Here is a 22,599-nt window from a genome sequence, read left to right as displayed (position 1 = left end):
TAATATTTCATTGAAATTCATTGTGATGATTCGCGAAAGTTTTTGTTCCCAAAAATGAAAATTTTGGAAAATTCGCAAAAGTTTTTTCTGTAAATTTTCTTACAAAAGTAGAATTCGCGAAAATTAACATCGCGAAATTTCGCGAATTTTTATCCTCGCAAAAATTTTCTCCCTGCGAAAATTTCTACCCTTAAAGTAGACACTTTATAGCGGACACTGCTCCATAGCAGTCGTCATTTTAAGGTTCCCCGAGAAATAACCTCTGCAAAGTGGACACGACCAAAAATGGACAATATCTCTTTAATAATAGCCATATTCCGTCTGTCTGTCTGTCACGTAAAATGGTAACCGCAATAGCGAGACACACAAAATGCGGTAAATAAACAACTGGATGCATCCACGGGCCACCGACTAGTTTGTCTTTATTTTCCCTATTGCAGTGTTTTGCATTATCGTGTAAGTATTTTTTTGGCTTTTCTTATCCAGGCTTTTTTAGGATTATAAAAACAAACCTTACGAGGATGTCTTGAATCTGTTTTACTTTCCAAGCTTAAATAGAAAATATGTTAATTTTATGCTCTTTCCCCTGCACAAAATGGCCCCTTAACCGCCCTATTCAGGTTTGGGTCTGAGTGACCATGTCAAAGGCTGGAGGGGGTGAGTCAAAAATGCCCTACCCCTGTATTTTCTGATCTACTTGCTTATTTGAAAAAATATTTGGCACATAAAATTTTTAGTTTTGCTCACCTGATAAATTGCTGACGTCAGCAAAATTTTGAAACTTGCTAGTTCTTAATTTTTTGATTTCCGCCATCGCCACGCGGGGCGGAATCTTTAAAATCACCGGATGGAAGATAGAGATATATATATATAGATATATAGAGACAGCACAGAGCCTCGAAGCCGCGGGTAGTTAGTCCTAGTATAGATACTGTGTACTTTTTCAGTTTATTGCATGGTTTACAGGCTAATAGTTTTCAACCAATGACATACGGTATTAACATTTACGACCCGTCCCAAAGTCGCAATTTTTTAGGTAGTAGCCAGAAAGCCATTTTCTTGCTGGTGAAAGACTACAACTGCTATATCTGCATTAAAAAAAACGACGAAAAAGATAATATTGAATTCCTGTCTGTTAAACGTTCCAGAACCAACCGAGCATACCGAAAAGTTGAGCTAGGTATCACCTAGAACATTCCAAATAGCTAGCTAGCTAACATTGAAGAAATTTTAAATTTTGGTGGTGTTGAACTGAATTATGGGTAATTAATATTTTAATTTAAAACTTCCCTGTAGGTACAGTATTTTTCTAACTTAACAGGGAATAGAATTTTAAGTATCTAGGCTAAATATATAAATCTTTAAGTATTTTACAAAGTTATGCCCATGCCATCATTTATGCTGACTGGGAAAAAATAAAGTATAGCTAGCTATATATGTAGCTACCACTTTTGCTAATTACATACCTTCCAACCCTGGAATCCTGTAAAATGGGAGATTGCGTGAACTTTGTTTAGACTTTCTGTGGGGTGCTGCCATAGTTAGTGCCAAGGGAAAAAATTTTGAGCTGATTTTGAGCTTCTCTCTAGATCCTAACAAAAATTTTGCTGAGGTTAGAAGAGGTTGCTGATAAGCCGCAAACGCCCGCATAGGTAGAGACGAATTTGGGAATTTTTCGAATTAAATTGGCCCAAAACCGCCCGCACGAACTCGGCCGGAGCATTCCTGAAGTGCAATTTCTTGTAACATCATGCAGAGTTCCAACTCGCCAAAAACGCTGTGTATGTGAGGGCGGCCGCGGGCGTTTTTTCGGGGTTTTTTGGGGTTTTTTTCGTCTGTAACCGCCCTAAAAAGCCTGGGTCTGTCCAAAACGGCCCGAAATGCAACGCCGGCAAGCTCCTTAAATTCTTACGAGAAGAAGGGAGGTGCTATTTTGTGGTCGTACTTAGTTTATTATTTGTGGGATTTTATTACAGCTATTTATGAAATAAATGTTATAAAAAACAGTCTTCCACTACCATTCCTCGACATTAAAAGAATAAATTATACATGGTAATAAATGTTTAAAAAATGTTGTTTCGGGTTGATTTCTGGTTTCTCCAGGCGAAATTTCAAGTTTTTGTTATATTGCCGGAACTTGCCCGACAGCCCCATGGTTTCCGGCGAGTCGGCACCCTCGTTCACGCAGTCGATAGTTGAAAGAAGGCGCTTGAAGATAAGGACAAGTTCATTAATATCAGACCATATTTTGATGATTTTTGGACATTGGTATCAGTTGTTTTAAGTTTATCAGAAAATGTTTATGGAGAATAAGTTAAAAAAACAATTTGATTTTAGACTTAGCATTATAGTCAGAAGTTCCTGAATATGAAATCCCTGTTTCATAACAGCAAATATTAACATAGTTATTATCTTTTGTTTCAGGAACAATAAATTGATAAAAAATTAACAAGCCCAGAATTTTGAAATTGATAAAAAATGCTCTAAACTCCTTATTTTTATGAGTTATGTATTTTGCTTTGAATATGATGTTTTTAGGAACTTTCTGAGCAATTTTGCATATTTTTTTATTTCCAGGACACAAAATTGATAAAAATATAACACTTTAAAGCTGCAAAATTGTTAGGTTTTATCAGCTTGTGACCCCAAAACAAAAAGAGACAAATAACTATTTTTTTGTACTTATTTTATATGAAAATACAGTTAACTGGAACAATACTGAATATATATCCCATGTAGAGCAAAAATGTGATAATTTCTTAACAAATCTGAATCGGGATATTTTTCTTTGCAAATACTGCACTTCTAGTTATTTTGTTATCAAATCCTGTCCAATTCATTCATACATAGTAAACATAGTATGGTAAACATACATAGTAATTATTTTTAACCATATGTGGCAGTAACCATTTATGCACTCAATACTCAATGAGTCTAACATAACAGTCTAAAAAACTTTAAAGGGCAATAATAAAGTAGAGTTTGGTTATGTAAATTGTTAAGATTTTATCATTTTATTACCCCTAAAATTGTTTTTAGGCATTATTAAATAAAACTTAATATGATTTTAATGCTCTTTACAAAATACAGGACATTTATATCTAATTGAAAATGAGTATCATTCTGACATTTTAATAATTTTCGTTTGTTAAAAATTTATCAGTATATTGTTCAAATACTCTGATAAATTTGTGTAAACAGGTTTTTTTAGTATTTTGACCAACTTAGCTTTTAAAGAACAAGCATACGCAGCATCCCTCAAAATTTTAGCAAACTAGGCGGATTTATAAACAAATTATGAGAAAATTTTTCTTTTTTGCTTTTTTGCAATGTCCAAATCGGTGTCTGATATTTATGAACTTGTCCATAAAGAAGTTAATATATCAGTTTTTATCAAGTAAATCTTATTGAAAACTATCGAAAACAGTTCTTTTTAGAACTTCGCTACCATATATTATATAAGTTTACTAGTCGATAACGCCCGTGGAAAAATCCACTTAGGCAGGATAATAGAGAAAAACAACCATCATTTAAATTTTGCTGACGTCAGCAGACATGTCAGAACACAAATTTTTTTTTTCAGAAAATGTGTATGCCTGTTTCATTCATCGTATAGATCTTGAAACGCTGATCAAGAAAATGTATAGGATCGTGTACTTGTGACAAAGGTGTTTTTATGACGTCATTTACCCGTCCATTCCGAAACGGATGTAAAGATATTATTTTATAAAGGACGGGCGACCCCATGAATTTTTTCAGGGTTAAACGATTAGTCTTTATATTGATACTAGCCGTATTTTGTCTTTTTGTCGACCAAAAGGGACTTGTGTAAAACCACAAGCGAAATGAAATGTGATATATAAAGGACGGGTGACCCCATGGATTTTTTCAGGTTTAAACGATTAGTCTTTATATTGATACTAGCCGTATTTTGTCTGTTTGTCGACCAAAAGGGACTTGTGTAAAACCACAAGCGAAATCATCATCATTCTCGGCTTAACATCCGTTTTCCATGCTAGCATGGGTTGGACGGGGTATATTAATGACCCTCTTCCAATCTGATCTAGACTGTGTTAGATCTAAACTCAACTTCCTCTGTATCAAGTCGAGGACGGGTGACCCCATGGATTTTTCCACACAAACGATATAGCATGATATATGCTGTTTTGAAATTATGGTGATTAAATAACTGTATAAAAATGTAAATATGAAGGTCTCCAGGAATTGAATCCTGTCATACCGAGGCTGGGCATTGTCTTAACATTTTTAAGATTTTAAAAATTTCTTATATTGAAAAAAAACCCCGCGTATTTTCAATTACAGGTCAAGAAACAACACAATTTTTTTACTGAAGTTATATCCTGAAAAATTTATTCTAAAAATAAGTCTTTTTTTCTCAACGAAAATGTGTTTTAAAACAAAGAAAAGAGAAGAATAAAAAGTAAGAAAGTTTCAGCCTAGAAGCATTTTGCTAGTAAAATTGAAGCAGGTCAAAAACGCTTTTCTTATAGGAAAAAAAACGTGTATACAACCAGCTAATCTAGCAAACTTGTGGATTACAACAGGTTAACAGCTAGTATTTAGGAGTGTGAGGTAAGCTGCTTTAAGTGCATGTTTCAATTAAAATTAGCGTCACATACTTTTTAACTTGATTTTGTGAGGTATTGGTATCTTAGCAGACATAAGTTTGTTAATTTTTATACCGTGCTATTGAAACAAAAAATTACAATGAATTTCTTTTCTTTTTTTAGGTTCGACAACCGTGACTCGGCAGAGTATAAAAGAGAAGAAACTCGACAGAGTATAAAAGCTAGTTATTCAGAACATTCAGATATTCAGAATTAATTGAACTTACTGAACTTGAATTTACTTATCGGTGAACTTAATAGTGAACTTATCGGTAAATTTAGTAGTGAATTTAATGGTGAAATTACAAAACGGAGGTTTCTCTAGCTTTTAAGATTTTTTTTTCTCAATCACACGTTACCACCGCTAATATGAACCTCGCATATAAAAGCTGTCGCCGTATGGTACTTTTACTTTCTGGTGATGTTGAAACTAATCCGGGGCCTTGCACTATTCTAAAGTCGGTACAGGGATCTTTTCATCAAGGGGATGTTAGGCTTGGAACTTTTACTGGTATACAATGTATGTGTAATTCCCTGTTTGCGATCGTTTGGTCGGCTCTTAAAAAAATTTCTTTTTGGAATCCAGGTGATCTTGATCATATCCTTTCCGAAGGAACAAAGTGGTACACAAACCTAGGATACACAAACCAGTACTTAAGTGAGCTCCCAAATAGTTTCGTTCTTGAAAATGAGGTCATACAAATACAAAGTTTAGAAAATGTTTCTCATATTATTACAGACGATAGCACTTCATTACGCACTTTTCATAATTCATCTGATTCCCATAAAGGGCAAGGAATGGTGGGCATTATTAGCGGTGTTAGTTTTGCTATAGTTTGGGACCACCCGCAAATTTATTTATTTGATCCTCATAGCCGAACTAGTTTAGGACAAATAACAGAACAGGGTACGTCAGTCCTTTTAAAATTTGATTCATTGCAACATGTTGAAAGCTACATACGCGAAATATACGTCACCCCTGGCGAAGCAATGTGTTTTGAAACTCAATATTTCAAAATACTCACAACTGAACAGATAACTGGTAACATTATGCTTAACATTCGCAGGAAAAGAAAACTAGAACAAAACAGGAAGTACCGTGAATCCGAGAGAGGCCGAGTGAAACAAAAAAATTCAATAGGCAAATATCAGAAAACGGAACACGGCCAAGCTAAGTTGAGCGAGTCGATAAGCAAATATCGGAAAACGGAACAGGGACAAGCTAAGGTGAAAAAGTCGATAGGCAAATATCAAAAAACAGAACAGGGTCAAGCTAAAGTAAAAAAGTCAATAGGCAAATATCAGAAAACAGAAAAGGGACACGCTAAGATAAAAGAGTCTATAGGCAAATATCAAAATACAGTAAATGGTCGATCCAAGCTAAGAGAGTCGAAAAGTAAATACAAAAAAACGGAACAGGGCCAAGCGAAGCAAAGGGAGTCCGTAGGAAAATATCGGGAAACTGAGCAGGGCCAACAGGGACAAAAAACTGCAAAGAAACGCCATGTAGTGGAAGGTAAAGCAACAAAACGTAAGCGTGTTAACAATCTGCCTGATTCTGATGAAAAAATAAACCAATTTAAAAAATGCATTGAGAATGGGCCATTTTTTATATGTGTCATATGTAATCGTTCTTTATATAGGCGGTCAATTAAATTTTTTCGCCACGTCGATTATCCTGCCATTTCAGAAGAGCATTTTTGCTTCAGAGTACAAAGTTTTGATGGCAAAGAATACATATGTGCAACATGCCATTCAAAACTTACAAAACGAAAAATTCCTTCCCAGGCTGTATCTAATAATCTCCAAATGTTTGATCTCCCAGAATCAATGAGCACATTACGACGATTAGAAAAAATTATTATATCTAAAAGAATTTTATTTAAACGAATTGCAATAATGCCTAAAGGTCAGTGTCCTAAAATAAAAGGTGCAATATGTAATGTTCCAATAAAAGCCGATGAAATAAGCAATGTCTTACCAAGAGGAATGGATAATAATGGTGTAGTGCAAGTTGCGTTAAAGAAAAAAACTGAATTTCAAATCTAACGTTTATTTAGAATCGGTAAGGCCAGATGCTATTCGGGAAGTTCTTTGTTATCTGAAACTCGTTAACCCTCTTTATTCAAATATTGAAATTAACCTCACAAACATACCACCTTCCTGGATTAATTTAACATCTGAACATGAAACTGGAAAAAGTGAAAATGAAATGAACGTTGATTTTGCAATAAAATCGACAACAAATAATAATATCGGTGATGTAAAAACCAAGAATGAAGATTACCTGGACAATAGCGAAGAAGAGAATGAAAACCCGTTAAACGAGTATCGCTTGCCTTGCCAAGAAACGTCTTTTGTTCCAACTATACCACATGACCAAATTGATGATGGAAATATTGTTATTGCTCCAGGAGAGAACAAATTTCCCATACCAATAATTTTTGATGAGCATTGTGAAGAACTTTCCCACTCCTATCTATTTCCAACAGGTAAATTCGGATATCACACGAAAAGACAAGTACCAATTACCCCGACCAAGTATTTCAACCAAAGATTACTGAATTATAGACAGAAGTTTGCCTCTGATACTGACTATATATTCTTTGCTCATGCAGTGACTCAACATCTTAATTTAAATAGTCGCATAAACATCGCTATGCAAAAAATTAAAGCGGATGGTCTTACAGCAGGAATGATGTCTGCGAATTTTAAAGAAAGAGTTAAATCGTTTATAGCCAGTGACGACGCTTTCACGTTTATGAACACGTTGAAAGGAACTCCTGCATATTGGAAACGATTTCTCTTTGAAGTTTTGGCTATGGTAAAACAGTTAGGACTTCCAACATTTTTTATGACTTTGTCCTGTGCAGACTTAAGATGGAATGAACTGGTTAAAATCATTACTAAATTAAAAGGTAATGACATATCTGAAGAAGAAATCGAAAATCTAAATTATTATCAAAGAACAGAGATTCTTAACAGTAAACCAGTTCTTCTAGCAAGACATTTTCAATACAGAGTTGAGTAGTTTTTTAAAACCATAGTTGTCAACGGACCATTAGGTAAAGTAAACTACTACGCGATTAGAGTTGAGTTTCAGGTTAGAGGTAGCCCACACATCCACTCTTTATTATGGGTTGTCAATGCACCAATCTTACGTAGCGATAACAAAAAAGAATATATTGCCTTTGTGGATAACATAGTTAAATGTCAGCTTCCTAATAAAGACAGCAACCCAGATCTCTACAAACTAGTTTTGACATATCAAACACATTCTCATTCTAAATCTTGTCGCAAATATAAAAACAAGAATTGTCGATACTCTTTAGGCAAGTTTTTTACAGACCGTACAATTGTTGCTGAGCCTTTACTTGATAACATCTCAAAGAAAGAAAGAGAAACACGGTTAAAAGAAAGAAAGGCTATACTAGAAAAAGTAAAAACTTACATAGATTCAAATTTGAATCCAAGATTCAATAATATTCTTCATCCAGACGAACCGAATTATAACCAACCAGGTACAATTGAACAAATCCTTCAAAGTTTAGCGATAACAAATAAAGAATATGAAAACGCACTAAGCATCTCACCTGATACTGGATTTCAAATTCACTTCCGAAGGCTTCCAGATTCTTGTTTTATCAATAATTATTTTACTGAGGGTTTGAAGGCATGGGAATTTCTTACATGTGTGCTTATTTGTCAAAAGTTGAAAATGAATCTTCAGAGGCAATGAAAAAAGCTGCATCGCAAGCACTAGAAACTGGTGATTCATTATTTGAACAGATGAAGTCAATTGCAAATGCGTATCGAAATCATCGCGAAATGTCAGTTCAAGAAGCAGTAGTTACTATAATGCCAGAAATATGGTTACGAAAGACATTTCCAGCTGTAGTTTTTGCAAATAGTAACATTCCTGAGAAGCGATACAGGGTATGTCGTAACGAAGAAGAAATTTTAAGTTTACCACCAGAGAGTACGGATATTTTTAAACGAAACATGTTGGATAGATACATGGATAGACCAAATTTAGAATTTAAAAAAGGCAGATACCCCATGTTGGAACAAATGTGTTATGCTGAGTTCTTGTCAAGCTACTCTATGAAAATAAAACCGAAACCACAAGAAGAAAATGACAGTCAACCAGAAGTCCTTGAAGAAATAATAGCTGAGATTCTAGTCGAATCTCCTTATCCAAAAACTATACCTCTGATGTCATCAAAAGAAATGTTGAACTTGCGAAAAGAAAAATGTGTTCTAAGACACCATGTACCTAGTCGAGACAAAAATCCAGAAGGATATGCACATCATTTGCTCTTTATGTTTTATCCTTTTCGCCAGGAAGCAGAATTGTTAAGTGAAAACTCGGGTACTTACACAGAGAAATTATTGGAAAACGGTGTATTAGAAATTATAAAAACAAATAAAAGAATATGCGAACCATTTGGTGAACTTGTTGAAGAAGCAATGATAAATTTTCACGCAAATGTAAATAATCTTGATTCCTTCGCCGAACAGAAAACGACGATGTTTCTAATGAGATTAGTAATATAAACAACCATGACACTGACGAAATTCGAAGTGAAACCGAAAACATCCCAGTTTTTGGAAACACTTTTTCATCTATTACTGAGCCTGGAATTTCCGATGACGAACTCCATGAAAAGATTCGAACATTAAATAAAACACAAAGGCAAATTTTTGAAGTGGTAAATGATTGGGTTAGAACTTACGTAAAAGGTTTAGCATGTAACGCACACCATAAAATTAAGCCAATTCACATTTTTCTAACAGGAAGTGCAGGTTGTGGAAAGTCCCATTTAATAACAACAATTTCTGACATGCTAAATAAAGCACTTTCCTATCGTGCAGGAAACTTAGAAAAGGATAAAATTCTCATTTTAGGGAAATACAATACATTCAGCCTTAGGTATACCAGCGGATAGAAATTTCACTAAAAACATTTCTAAGTTAAGTGATAAAAAGAAATGTATGCTGCGAAACAAGCTTTCAGAACTAAGCGTTATTGTAATAGATGAAATCTCAATGGTTTCAAACAAGCTACTTTTACATATTCATCAACGGCTAACCGAAATATTAGGATGCGCAGATGACATTCCATTTGCAGGAATATCTGTTATAGCATGTGGCGATTTTTACCAACTTCCACCAATTCAAGCAAGAACAGTTTACGCAGAATACAACGATGCAGTGTTAAATCTTTCACATTGCTGGAAGCATTTTAAGATTGCTGAACTAACGGAAGTTATGAGACAGCGTGGTGATTAACATTTGATTGAATTATTAAACAATATCAGAGTGGTAAAATTAGAAACGCGACACGAAGATTTACTTATTGACCAAATTCCAGAAAATATACCCGTGCAATTAGTCCAAAATTTTAATTCTCGCACTCAAATGGAAACAGGTGAACTTGCGCGAAACCTTCTGCTAAAACTTCATGCAAAAGTCATGTTGACGTCAAATATTGATGTATCTGATAAACTCATTAACGGGCAGATAGTTACTGTTCATCGGTTGAAAACCGATAGCTCAGGAAATGTAACAAGAATATATTTGAATATGGAAGACATATATACTGGACTTAAAGCTATTAGAACAGATCCATATGCTATTCAAGAAAATGTTGTTCCAATTAATAGAGTAGAGAAAGAAATCAAATTTAACAAACATAATTCATCTTCACCTTCTATGAAACGGCTGCAATTCCCATTAATGCTGTCATGGGCCTGTACTGTTCACAAGGTTCAAGGAAAAACGTTTGATAAAATTGTTGTCTGTTTTGATTTATTTAAACAACAAGCCTTTCACTCAGGACAAATATATGTTGCATTAAGTCGAGTCACAAGTTTAGACGGTTTATACCTAACGGGTACATTTGCTAAGTCAACCATTAAGTCAGACACACGAGCAACAGAGCAATACAATTACATGCGAGAACATTCAAAATTGACACAAAAAGAAACTGGTGTAATTAGCGAAAATTCTATTATGGTCACTTTGCTTAATACAAGATCCTACAACAAGCATAAAAACGACATTAGGTCCGACCGCGTTCTCATGGAAAGTGATTTATTATGCCTAACGGAAACTCAGATACCATTGAACTCACATTTCGACTCAAAACTAGATTACTTTACTTTAATTCCAAACAACAATGTGGACAAATTTTCTAGTCTTTTAGTTGGTCATAATGAAACTATAGAATTGTTTGATATTGTAAAAATTCCTGGTGCAATATTTTTTAGAATGACAAAAAGAACGTTTCACAAAAACGCTATTAATATTTTGCTTCTATATCGTAAAAATTCCCTCAATAGAGATGAGTCATTATACCTTATTCAACATTTTTTGGGAAATAAAATTGTTGATATTATACTCGGAGATTTTAATGTGAATGCATTTAGCGATAAAAACTATTTCCTTGATTTTCTTACTGGATATAAACAAGTCGTAACCTCGCCAACTCATATATCAGGTTCACTTATTGACCATGTCTATATCCGTGAGAATGATTTAAATACTTTTAATGTCGAGACCTTCGTTAAAACTGTCTATTTCAGTGATCACGATGCAATCAGGCTTAAACTCTCTCTCTGATTTGAAAAAAACAACCTATGGAACATAAAATCTTTACAGACGACTTCAAAAACTTTTTTCTTCGTGTTTTTTACCTCCTTTATTTTTTTTGCATTTTAAACTTTTAAATTAATACTGTCCTCGATCGCAACGCATATAATTGCTTTCCAACATGTTTGCTTAAGGCGGAAATCTTCAAGCCGTAGGGCTTCTTGTTTGAGTATAAAATATGCAAATTTGCTCTAAAAGATCAAATTGCCAACCTTTTTTTTTCTAACTTAGAATATTGGATTTTTAGTCTTTTGTTTTCATTACAGGTCTACCTATTATTTTATTGAGGCGCTAAAATGACTATATTTATTATTATCTTATTATCTTATGTTGACTATGGAAATTTCAAAACAGATTCTATATAATAATACGTTCGTGTTTGAATGTTATTTAGGCCAACACTTATGTAATAGGGTGCCTTTTGTGTTAAAACTGTTAATTATGTCAGAAATGGGTTGCCAAACAAATATAAAGTTATTTACCGCAAAATACGGGCGTAAATTACGCCCACATAGCGCAAAATAATATGTGAGGGCGTAATAAAGACGTAAGTTCCCAACAATTAAACATAATCTAATATATTGATCACATAAAGAAAATACCTTTCAAATACTATACACTGACAACCAAGAGGAGGGTTATTAAAGCAGTCGATTTGGTAAGAACCTCTGTGTAGCGGAAACCTCTGAGTAACGGCAATTATTAGCGCTTTTACGTCCTGATAGTGTCTGCTATGGTTTCAACGGTATAATAACTATTAGTTACAAACTCAGGATGGCCAACAGAATATTTTAAAAAATTTCAGGACATTTTAAAAAAAAATAGACGAGGGCTGCAAGTATATTTAAAAAAAAATATTAGCCTTACAAAATCGATTACAAAGGGTCTTTGACGAGCGCCGTTTTACAATGAAAATGAAGTTCATCGAAAAGAAAAATCAGTGATCAGAAGGTTAGATAGGTGATTCTATGTTTTCGGCTATCAAACTGCACATGTTTTCTTTCGATAAGCATAAAAGCTTTAAACATTTTATATTGAAAATACTTTATTTACTCTATCTCTAACCTATCCCTATCTCGAACCTCTGCTTATCGCGAACTTATCCCAATCTCTAAACTATCCCTATCTTTAACTTTTTCCTATCTTGAACCTCTCCCTGTCTTAAACGTATCTCGAACCTCTTTCTATCTTGAACGTCTCTCTATCTCGAACCTCTCCCTATCTTGAACGTCTCTCTATCTCGAACCTCTCCCTATCTTGAACGTCTCTCTATCTCGAACCTCTCCCTATCTACTCATCCTAGTCCACAGAGTTTGTTGCCTGATGTCAAAACAGCTATCGCTTATTTGCCGCTGGCCTCGATGTCAAAAAGGCAAAAAATCTGGGAACAAGGTTAATCCAATACTCACTCTTGAAGCTCTCATCCGACTTCGATACAGAGATATAGGAAGCAGAGACGTATTCCACAATCAATCTACACAACCAACTTTTCAACCCGAAACATGCAACATCCACCAGATGTAATTTTTTCCTTAATTAGTATATTTTCCTACATATGCCGTAAATTTAATCTCGTTTTGACAAAGAATTGTTGCAATACGCTCTTATTATCTCTATTAAATTATCTCTATTGTTAGGAAGATATATAAACATGGCGAGGAAGGGATAATTCCATTAAAGTATATTGTTGATCTAAGCCACAATATGGAAAATAAAAAATTCACCGAAGCTAAGATTATGGTCCAGAACTTTCACAATGTACAGAGGTCAACCTTATTTCCGGAGCTTCTTTTTGGCTTTTTTGAGATCCCGGACGACGCCACGTCGCCAAATTTGTCAGGATACGTGGATTCACCACCAGACCAATTCGCCTTTCCAAAAGATAATTTTTCCATTTATTTTCTATCAGCAATATCCGTATTGTGAATAAAATCAAAACCGTGAAATTAACGCTTTTTCATATAGACGCCTAGGGAGGGTAGTGTACAGGATTTATAACGTCATTCCAGGACCGGAGCAAAAAAACAGGAAATTGTTAACTTTTAGTAGGTCATGCAAATCGATTTTTGCTTAGTAAAACAAAAAACAACAAATTTGTGAAGAAAAAAAAATCTAACTAATTTTCCCCAATGAATTAGTCCAGAAGTCAAAAAAATTTCAGCCACACAAAATTATTCCTAGACAATATAATTTCTAGCTTAGAATATACAGAATAGCTACGTAATGAAATAGCCGTCTCTCTGCCTGTCTCTGCGCAAAATGGTACCGCAAGTACCAAGAGACAAGAAATGCGGTAAATAAAGGACGGGCGACCCCGTGGATTTATCCACTGGTCAGACTAGTACGTAATTATTTTGAATAACCTAAGAAAACCTTGACACTTCCCCCGATGTTTTATACCACTAATAAAATGTCGGACTGAATGGACGTTCTAAACGTTTTGATGATTCTTAAAGGCCGGTCTTCACTTGGTGAACTAAACTATTTAAGCCAATCACAAACAAGGAAGATAGCTGTTTTCGAAATGGCTTCTCAAGAGTATAGTCATGTTTGTTCTCACTTCTCGTACATAACGTCTCTCATAACGTTTAACATTCATACATTTTCCTAACAAAAAGAATTTGAATTTCTGTGCTAAGGCGAAATTACTATTTCTGAACCAATCAGAAAAGTTTACTTACATAAAAACTTAACAGGTCGTCAACAAAGTATAAGGATTATCTCAATGCTATTTTATTACACACCGGTATTCACAAATCCTTATGATAATCTAACTCTCTGGACGTCCACCATTATGTTTTCTTGTTATAACAACATGAAACTTGTAACAATATACATTGATTCAAAAATAAGAAAATTATTGACAAATTTTTTAAATCTAGCGACACGTTCGTGACGTTATGGTCTACAAAACATCCTTCAACCTATGCACACATTAATAACATAAAAAAAAATAATTTGCAAAATAGAATATATATAAATAGTAAAAGTAATACTTTGAGACCACATAGTTGAAATGATGAAAAAAGTACAGCAAGTCACCACCTAACGTTGGCCAATTTTCGAGAAGACTTATTTCTGCAAAGACTAATTTTGGCGAAGACTTATTTTTGCGAAGACATATTTTCGCGAATCCATCATGCAAAGATATTTCCCAAATATTACTTTTTGCGAATAACGCATTTTAAGATTTTTTGCGACGAATTATTTTCGCGAATTTCCCATTATTTCGCAATTTCAATTTATTTCTTAATTGAGATCGAAATTAAGCGACAAATTTATTTTTTTAAATTTTAGCAAATAAGTCATATTTGGTTTTGCGAAATTTAATTCTTGCGAATTGACCTTTCCGAAAATTTTTGTGCAAACAAATAATCTTCGCGAAATTTACAAAAATTAATCAACGTAAGGTATAAAGCATTCAGGGACACATTGACGGTAAATCTTACGGCAATCGAAACACAAACTAAACGCGTATGCACAACGAAGGGACACAGGTTTCATTTTTTTACTTTAAAGAAATAAAAATATAAAATTAAAAAAAACAGAAAAAAATACTTATGAAAAATTAGCTGAGCGAATTCATTGTTACTGTAATGTATTTCTATTGGTTGTTGCTAGACAACGGCCAAATTATTTCGACCATTAAAAAAAACATGATCTTCTGTCATTATTATGGCGAGTCTTGTTACAACGTCACGAATAATACTCGTGTATCATGACGTATTCCACGCCGCGATTTCTTCAGGCGAGCTCGTTATAATTTTCACATATCTGAAAGGAAATATTCCCTTCTTCCCGTTAGCTAACTGTCCCTCCCAGCTACCATCGTCTCGCATACTGGTCACTAAAATACGTTCTCCTTTCTAAAAAAAACAAAAAAACACACTTACAACAAACAAGACATGCTAAAAGCATTGACACAAATATTTTTAGGAAAGTCATTGTTACTAACACATCCCAGTAGTCTAGAACATTCGGCATTTTTGTTATTTCCGTTTTCATGCATGTACCAAGAACACGGAATGTACAAATGAACCAATACCAGCCATTAACGAAAATTAATTGGCAGTATAAACAGGTTAGAAATTCAATTATCAATGGGGGATAGGTACATCAAGTTTTCTTGAGAGTGACCCGGGCTGAGTGTTAAAAGACTAGGTTTTTTTTTGACGATCAGCGCTGCGTTGCGTTTTAAAGTTATAACGTTTTTATTTAGCATAATGAGAACAGAAAATTTGCGCACCGTTCCAAATTCTGCGCGACACGTAATTTTGGAAACAAAACGTGTTATGCGCTAGAAAAATTATGATCAAGATCACTTTTTCAATTGAAGCGCAACTCCTATCCGACATGCTTTACACCGCGACGCTTATCGTCTAAAAAAAATCATAGTTTAAGTAACTAGCCAGCCTGGAATTTAAAATGGTAAGCAGTCAATACTTAAAACCAAATAATTAAACAATTTTTCAATATTTCGCTAGGCAAGTTCTAAAAAACTTAAGCTAAAATCAATATTATCCCCTAGCAACTGAAGGTGAAATAAAAAAAAAAGTTGCTCATATAACAAACAATACATGAAGCAAAGCAAATTGAAACCCACTTGAAGGATACAAAATAGAGTTTAGGCGACATAACATTGCATAATACTGACATCAGTGGTGGTTGAAATACTTTTGAAACCGTTTCTTGAAATATTAACTTAAACTGACCTGGAATTTCAGCTCCATTGGATCATATATACTAGGTGTTCGATCTTGCACAGCTTCAGCTATTGCGGGTACTGTCATTGCGGGTACCGTGGTGGGAATCTAAAAAAACATGCAATGTAAAGAATAAGCTTGTTTCTGCTTCTGTTTTACATGTTACTTTACACCCATGAAATGCGGAGCAACCTATGTAGCTTGAAAAATGCGTCAATCTGGTGGCACGTTACTGAAAAACAAAGCTGTACGCACGCACGCTTAAACCTTATATGTTCTCAAGGGTCAGTTTTAACACAAAAACCTTATTTCATATGTAACAGTATGAAGACACGATTTAAGAGAACGGCAAAATGAAGCCGTGCTATCGACAAAAATTATAAAAAAATAATATAAACAATTCAAATCATCAAACAACATATTAAAAAGAATTGCCAGTAGAAAAATGGATGATAGAGGCTGCATAGGTATAATCTATACCTAATTTCACCACAAAAAACGTAAGTTCGGGGTCTACATGGAACACCTAATATTCAGTTCGAGTATGCATTTCCTTTTTTGTCTGTTCTAGTAATATGTACCATATTACTAGAACAGACAAAAAAAGATAAGAAACAGCAAAAAGGAACAGCAGTGCATAGTGTTAAAACAAAGCAGGAAGTGGGAAATAAAGACTTAAAAGTTTAAACACTTCGTAAATCGTGAAGTACTTGTGGTTTACTAAGTTAAAATACATATGTTAACGTTTACAGCACTTTTGTTTTGTTGATAATATAAAACAAAATTAAAACAAATTAATTCGCACCGTTGTTGGTAGTATACCCCCTGTGTTGGGTGTAGTATAACCACCAGTTTGTGCGCTGGTGCGATTTCGGTTACTTTGTGCGATTTGATTTCCAGAGAATGACGTCCGACTTGGGATCTGTGTAAACAAAAAGTTTCATGACTCATCTGCAATGCATGTTACAACACTTTACAAAAATTTCTTTATAGCCTGCTTTAGAAATCATGTCGTATTTTAGTCATTCCTACATCCCTTTAAAAGTGCAACCAAAAACAGTTCATTGTGCTTCTTATAGAAGAACAAGACGGAATATACGCTTCCTTCCTTTTTTAATTTTTTGTTAGGCGAAATTCCGAGCATGGTAACTAGTACAGAGCCACTACTAATTCCTTAAATACAAGACGCGTGAAGTTAGATAATTGAAATTGTAGTTTTAACAAGCTTTCAAAGGTTTAAAACGATTTACGCGTAATGTAATAAAGTCAATCTCAGTATTGGGTAAGTGCAATAAATTTTTAACAGTGTGATGCTTTTTCAGTTTTCAGTTTTTTGAAGCACACAAGACACAACTATAACTAGCTACACAACAAGGGAGCTAATGTCAAAATACACAAAAAATGGCATTACTGAAAAACTACAAACACAACATTTTACCACAAACAGAAATCGCCACATAAATCAAGTTTTTTCTCAAGAGAGTGATGGTTTAGGTTTGCAAAACACACAATGTAACTTCATTTGGTAGTAGAAGTAAAATCAACAATAGTGTATAAAAAATAAAAAATTTACAGGTTCAACATAATTTGCAGGTATCATTCCTTCTTTCCCCATACTGTCTTTTGCCACCCACCATTCTGCTTCTTCTTTTTTTAATATTGTCAGAACATCATTCTTTTTGAATGGTAAGTCTTCTGGATCCTGAGTTGAAAAAATAATACACTTCAAAACTGTTATATTTAAGTCACTCGTCTTGGCACATGTAAATCGCTGCTATGTGAAATGCACATTTTAATCTTTCACTAACAACATCTATACTTTGCGATTGCTGACGTGATAAGCTTAACCAAATTTAAACAAAGCAATGAACCTAAATGTATTGTTCACTGCCCTTCATTGAAAGCATGTATGACAACATTGCAGCTACAAAGAAAACCAACTCTGGACGTTTCTCAATTACAGAATGATATAATAAAAGAAGACATTTCCTTGGTTCTGACCAGACATAAAAAATTTCCAACAGTAGTTTGCGCTAATAAAAAAGATATTGCTTAAAAATTCATTTCCTACAACAAAACTTGTATACTACACATCACATTGATAAAACTCTTTCAGACACAAACAGAATACACAATCAATCTGAAACTACCTTTCCAGGAAAATTGTACAATGCTTTCACTTTTGGAAGGTTAGCTGGGGTTGGTGGTGCTACAACTGCCTGACCAGGTAGTACATTGTTGTCTATTTGTCGAGCTGCCTAAATATAGGAAATTACTAGATTTAGACTACTGAATACTATTACTACTTACTTATTATTTATTATTATTTACTAATATTATAGTGCATGTAAACAATAAGTTTTTTGCACCTTAAGTATTTTTTTTTGAGGTCTTTTTTTCAACATATTATTTTAAAGGGGGCTTGTTTAGCCCAACATCCATAACTTAGATTGATTTCCAAATAGAATCAAACTTGGCACAGTTGTAATATGTAAAAAAGGAACAAACTGGGAGCAAATATTTTTTTTTTACTTCAAAACTTTTCCATGACATTATAAATTTAAAATTTATCTATATTACCAATGTCTGCAGAAAATTCATTTATATACTTACTGGTTCCACTAAGGTTGTTGTGTCTAAAAAGTGTCTTTTATAAAATTCTACTATTTCAGGTAAATCATCGAACGTTTGGTCGCCGATTTGGTATTGATTATTTCGGTGAGTAATAATGTAATGGCTCACTTTGCGGTTTTCACTAGGTAGAAAACAGAACATTATCCTATCTCCTAGATTCGACTAAAATAACACACACCCCAGCACGTCAATGCGCAAACAAATGCACTAAAATAAATAAGAATGAGTGCTTATATATTTTTTAACTAAATGCATTAATTAAATAAATTTTTGACAGATGATAATTTTGCAATCCTGTCATTAGAAATGCTTAGCAAAAATGATTTTGATACAGGCTCCTTTTCCTGGGACTTTTGAATATCTTAAATAAGCCTCTTGTATGGTAAAATCCATTCTGCTTGAATAAAAAGTGATATTTTAATTCTCTTTTCTAAATAAATGCCTGTATTATAAACTCCAAATCATAATCTAAAGCATCGTAATTTTAATTGATACATTTACGGTACAGTAGTTCTGGCACATTAAGTGTTTCTGAGCATAATTAAAAACCGATACAAAAAGTTGCACTACCATTTGGGACTGTTTTCCAAAATTAAGAATTTACCCTGGTTGATTTAGTATGGGAGTTTATTTGGAGAAGGCATAACATCTATTCATCAAATCTTTTTACATCAACCATCTTAAAATTTTTTTCTCCTTTTTAGTGTTGAATCAGTGGAGACATTATTTATCTTTGGATATTTTGCAAGATAAAGTTCACAATTATTCTTTAAGCACTGATCAATACTCAGCTATACATTGGTCCTCTAGTCAGCTATACCTTTTTCAGATAAACACTTGTCAAAGTTTACTAATTTTAAATTAAATTGGGTGTGGGATTCAAGTATTGTCAATTATTCAGGTTGAGAGTTTATTAATATTAACACTGTGCATTTATTTCAGTAGGGACGTTTGTTGGGTTTAGTCTATAAATGGTTTAAATATGGTACTACAAACATGAAAAAGGTTTTGACATAAGCTCTCAAACAAAAATAAGTTTATTATTTGTCACTATTTGTCCAAAATTTTATCAATCTTAAATCTTAAAGAAAGGATTTACTAACTTACTCACCTGACAGACAAAACGTAGCCTCCTTTACATGTACTTGAGTCGCGAACCAAAAATAAGCCAGCCTTTTGCGACATTAATATACTTTCAGATGCTGAACGTCCAATTTCCCCATGATACCAACTTAACAAAATAATATTATTTTGACAGAAATCATAATTTAAAATGTGCTACCAATTTTTTTAGTAGTGTTTATTGTAAATTTTTACCAGGTTTGGAAAGCTGAACCCTAATCCTATGTATTGTGATCATTTAAACAGCAAAAACTATTTTTTAAACCTATTCGGTCCGGGGTTTTTCAAACATATTATGACCGGGAGGGGCTGAATCCACCCCCCCCCCCCCCCTCAATAACTTTTCATAGGCTTGTCCGAATTAAATCAAACTTGGCACACCTATAGTACGTCACAAAAGGAACAAAATGGCAGCAATAAATTTTTGCTTGTGTCAGCACATTTTCTGTGACGTCATCAAAAGCTTGAGATTTGTTCAAAATGGCACTATCTGCTTAAAATTCAATTACTTTAGTTCTAGAGCGAATTTTTACATTCTGTTTGAAGTTTCTGAAAGCTAAATAAATGTTATTTAACATATTTTCCGGTTTTTACATAGATCATATGAAAAATTGCCAATTATTGCCCGAAAATCCGGGGTTTTTTTCGATTTTCAGATAAAATCCGAAAAAATTGGGAAATCGGATTAACCACGTGACCAAAACATGCATAATGATTCTTCTTGATGAAACAAAGTTGTGTTGCAAGTTTCAAGTTCTAAACATAATCCTAACAAGAGTTATTATATTTTTCCTATTATAAGAGTTTCATAGAGATTTTTAGGGGTAGTTTCGAGTAACAGCCAATATCAAAGCCTCTGAAAGGTATGGGACCTAAAAAATTTGCATGCAAGTGTCTAATAGATAAATATTGAAACTGAGTAAGTATTGTAGCTATGCAACTTAGCATTAAAGAGTTATTAAAAAAACCTGTCAGGGGGGGTAGAATCCACCCCTCCCCCCGGACCGAATAGGGTTAAACCTCCATTTAAAAAAAATAATTTTTTTAGTTTATTCTGAAAGCGATGGACCTTTTAAATAAAAAGTGTCATGGTTTTTCTCTTACCCATAGGATATTAGAAATCTAGTCAAGAATAGGGGAATATCTGTAAAAAGACTGTTTTTGTGAAACAAGAAATTTGTTTTATGTTTAGTTATTTATAAAAATAAAATGCTTTGTATATTTAAAAAATCATTTTACTGTCAATTTCCAAACTGACAACCCTTCATAAGACGCCACAAAAATTCAATCCACCAAAAATTATTGTTATTATTTTATTTCAATGATATTAAATTAGAAGAAAAAAAGAACCAGAATATTTTTATTCTACAATTCCACTTGTTTGTTTTGTTAAGTTTTCATAATTGGGGCAGCGAATTAAATTTGTTTTGCTGTTTCTATGTTTTCAGAAACCAATTGGTTTTGCGGCTAGAAGTAATGAAATGCCAATCTAGTATTTATTGTTCCTATTAGATAATACTTTACGCTAAAGTTGCTTGTTAATCTTACCGATTTTAGTACAGTTACTTATAAAAAGACAGAAAGCTAGATTATGGAGATTCGTGTGGTAAAATTAATTACAATTAAGTACAATTTTATATGTATCTAAAAAATATACCTGTACATATACAACCTATCTGCCATTATTTTTACACGATTGTAAAACACTCAGATTTCCTCTGTGCTGCTCCTTCTTTTAATTATCAACATTTAATTTGATTTTTATTCCTTCTATAAAAATAATGAAAACAGAATTAAAGTGTGGAAAGGAGATTACTATAAGTTGAGATAAACAATTTTACCCAGTAACAAAGAATAACACTTCATATTAATGCTCACCTGCTAATTTTAAGCATGAACATGCCCAATGAAACAATGAAATTATTAGACAAACATGAAAGCCCCATTTATAGTTAATTGTCACTTTCTAGCATTTATTTATTGCACAAAATCAGACACTAATTCATAGGTCACTTTGCGATTGTGTGAGCGATAAAAGAAAAGGATGATAGCAAGAGATTGGAAGTTGGTTGATTGTTTATGTAATTGTAGGTAAAGGCAGATTGTATGAGACCTGTGCAAGAAGTGTTACGTTGTACAGTAGTGAGACTTTGTTAGAGAAGGAAAAAAAGAATGATGGCCACATGGAACTGTCAATCCTGAAAAAATTGACAGGTTATATTTGTGAATTGACTATAACTCTTGTACTTTGTGCAGGAGACCGTAGCCCTGAGTTAACCCAAGCCATGTGAGAGAAGCTGGATATTGTAGGGACTTATCTGGTAGAGTGTGAATGCTAATTGGGTCTTTGTAATACAAAATAAGCATTAAATACTCCAGGACTCCCCATCAAGCCATGCCTCTTCCTAGAAATAATAGACTGCAATATTGTAAGGCTGGCCATGCTAAATATATCTAAAATTATAACAAATGAACCCCTTAGTAATTAATTATGGCTTGCTTACACACAATTCCCAGGCATGCTTTGGTAAAACACAATTTTTTGCTGCTGTTATAAAATGGCTTTTCCAATGGCAAAATACAGCTGAATTTAATTATGGATTGTTTTGCTTCACTGGAAACTCCAGCATACAATACATTATGGGCTAACACAAGCCATATATACTATAACCGACATTAAATTTTCAGATACAGTACAAAAATATCCTATAAACATTTGCGCTGAAAATAGCTAAATACTGACAAAAATTATCAATAAGATGTGAGGCACTAAATTTTCTGAGAAATGGGATAATAGCTGAGCCATTACCTGCTTCCCCAGTTCCACAAAAAGTTTGGCTAGCTGGGTGAATTTGATT

The 22,599-nt window shown here is 33.7% G+C and overlaps 2 protein-coding genes across 4 annotated transcripts; one reads left to right on the top strand and one right to left on the bottom strand.

Moving 5' to 3' along the window:
* Positions 1-1,016: 1,016 nt before the first annotated feature.
* On the top strand, positions 1,017-6,693 carry LOC130628722 (uncharacterized). Of its 3 annotated transcripts, none has more exons than XM_057441706.1 (3): positions 1,017-1,262; positions 4,512-4,593; positions 4,752-6,693. In XM_057441706.1, the coding sequence occupies exon 3, from the start codon at positions 4,998-5,000 to the stop codon at positions 6,675-6,677; it is 1,680 nt and encodes a 559-aa protein (XP_057297689.1). In that variant the 5' UTR covers positions 1,017-1,262; positions 4,512-4,593; positions 4,752-4,997; the 3' UTR covers positions 6,678-6,693. The 3 variants fall into 3 exon arrangements, with proteins under 3 accessions (XP_057297689.1, XP_057297690.1, XP_057297691.1); XM_057441708.1 differs by lacking the exon at positions 1,017-1,262 and adding an exon at positions 1,273-1,652; XM_057441707.1 differs by lacking the exon at positions 4,512-4,593.
* Positions 6,694-14,067: 7,374 nt separating this feature from the next.
* LOC130628724 (crk-like protein) lies at positions 14,068-21,554 on the bottom strand. The gene is made up of 8 exons (XM_057441709.1): positions 21,399-21,554; positions 19,731-19,850; positions 18,599-18,740; positions 18,136-18,243; positions 17,559-17,687; positions 16,791-16,907; positions 15,995-16,093; positions 14,068-15,148 (listed from the first exon to the last, which is right to left on the bottom strand). Exons 1-8 carry the CDS (start codon positions 21,422-21,424, stop codon positions 14,999-15,001), a joined length of 891 nt encoding a protein of 296 aa, XP_057297692.1. The 5' UTR covers positions 21,425-21,554; the 3' UTR covers positions 14,068-14,998.
* Between the last annotated feature and the right edge of the window lie 1,045 nt (positions 21,555-22,599).

Source organism: Hydractinia symbiolongicarpus, chromosome 15, assembly GCF_029227915.1.
Source record: "Hydractinia symbiolongicarpus strain clone_291-10 chromosome 15, HSymV2.1, whole genome shotgun sequence".
Taxonomy (NCBI): domain Eukaryota; kingdom Metazoa; phylum Cnidaria; class Hydrozoa; order Anthoathecata; family Hydractiniidae; genus Hydractinia; species Hydractinia symbiolongicarpus.
The sequence above is the reverse complement of the archived record's forward strand: the minus strand, read 5'-3'. Positions and strand labels throughout refer to the sequence as shown.

Coding starts and splice junctions, on each gene's coding strand:
- LOC130628724 (XM_057441709.1), bottom strand. CDS start 21,424: ATGGCAGATAGGTTGTATATGTACAG. Junction 17,688..18,135: donor TGTACAATTTTCCTGGAAAG/GTAGTTTCAGAT, acceptor TTTTCAACTCAG/GATCCAGAAGACTTACCATT. Junction 15,149..15,994: donor CAATGGAGCTGAAATTCCAG/GTCAGTTTAAGT, acceptor TGTTTTTTTTAG/AAAGGAGAACGTATTTTAGT.
- LOC130628722 (XM_057441707.1), top strand. CDS start 4,998: ATGAACCTCGCATATAAAAGCTGTCGCCGTATGGTACTTTTACTTTCT.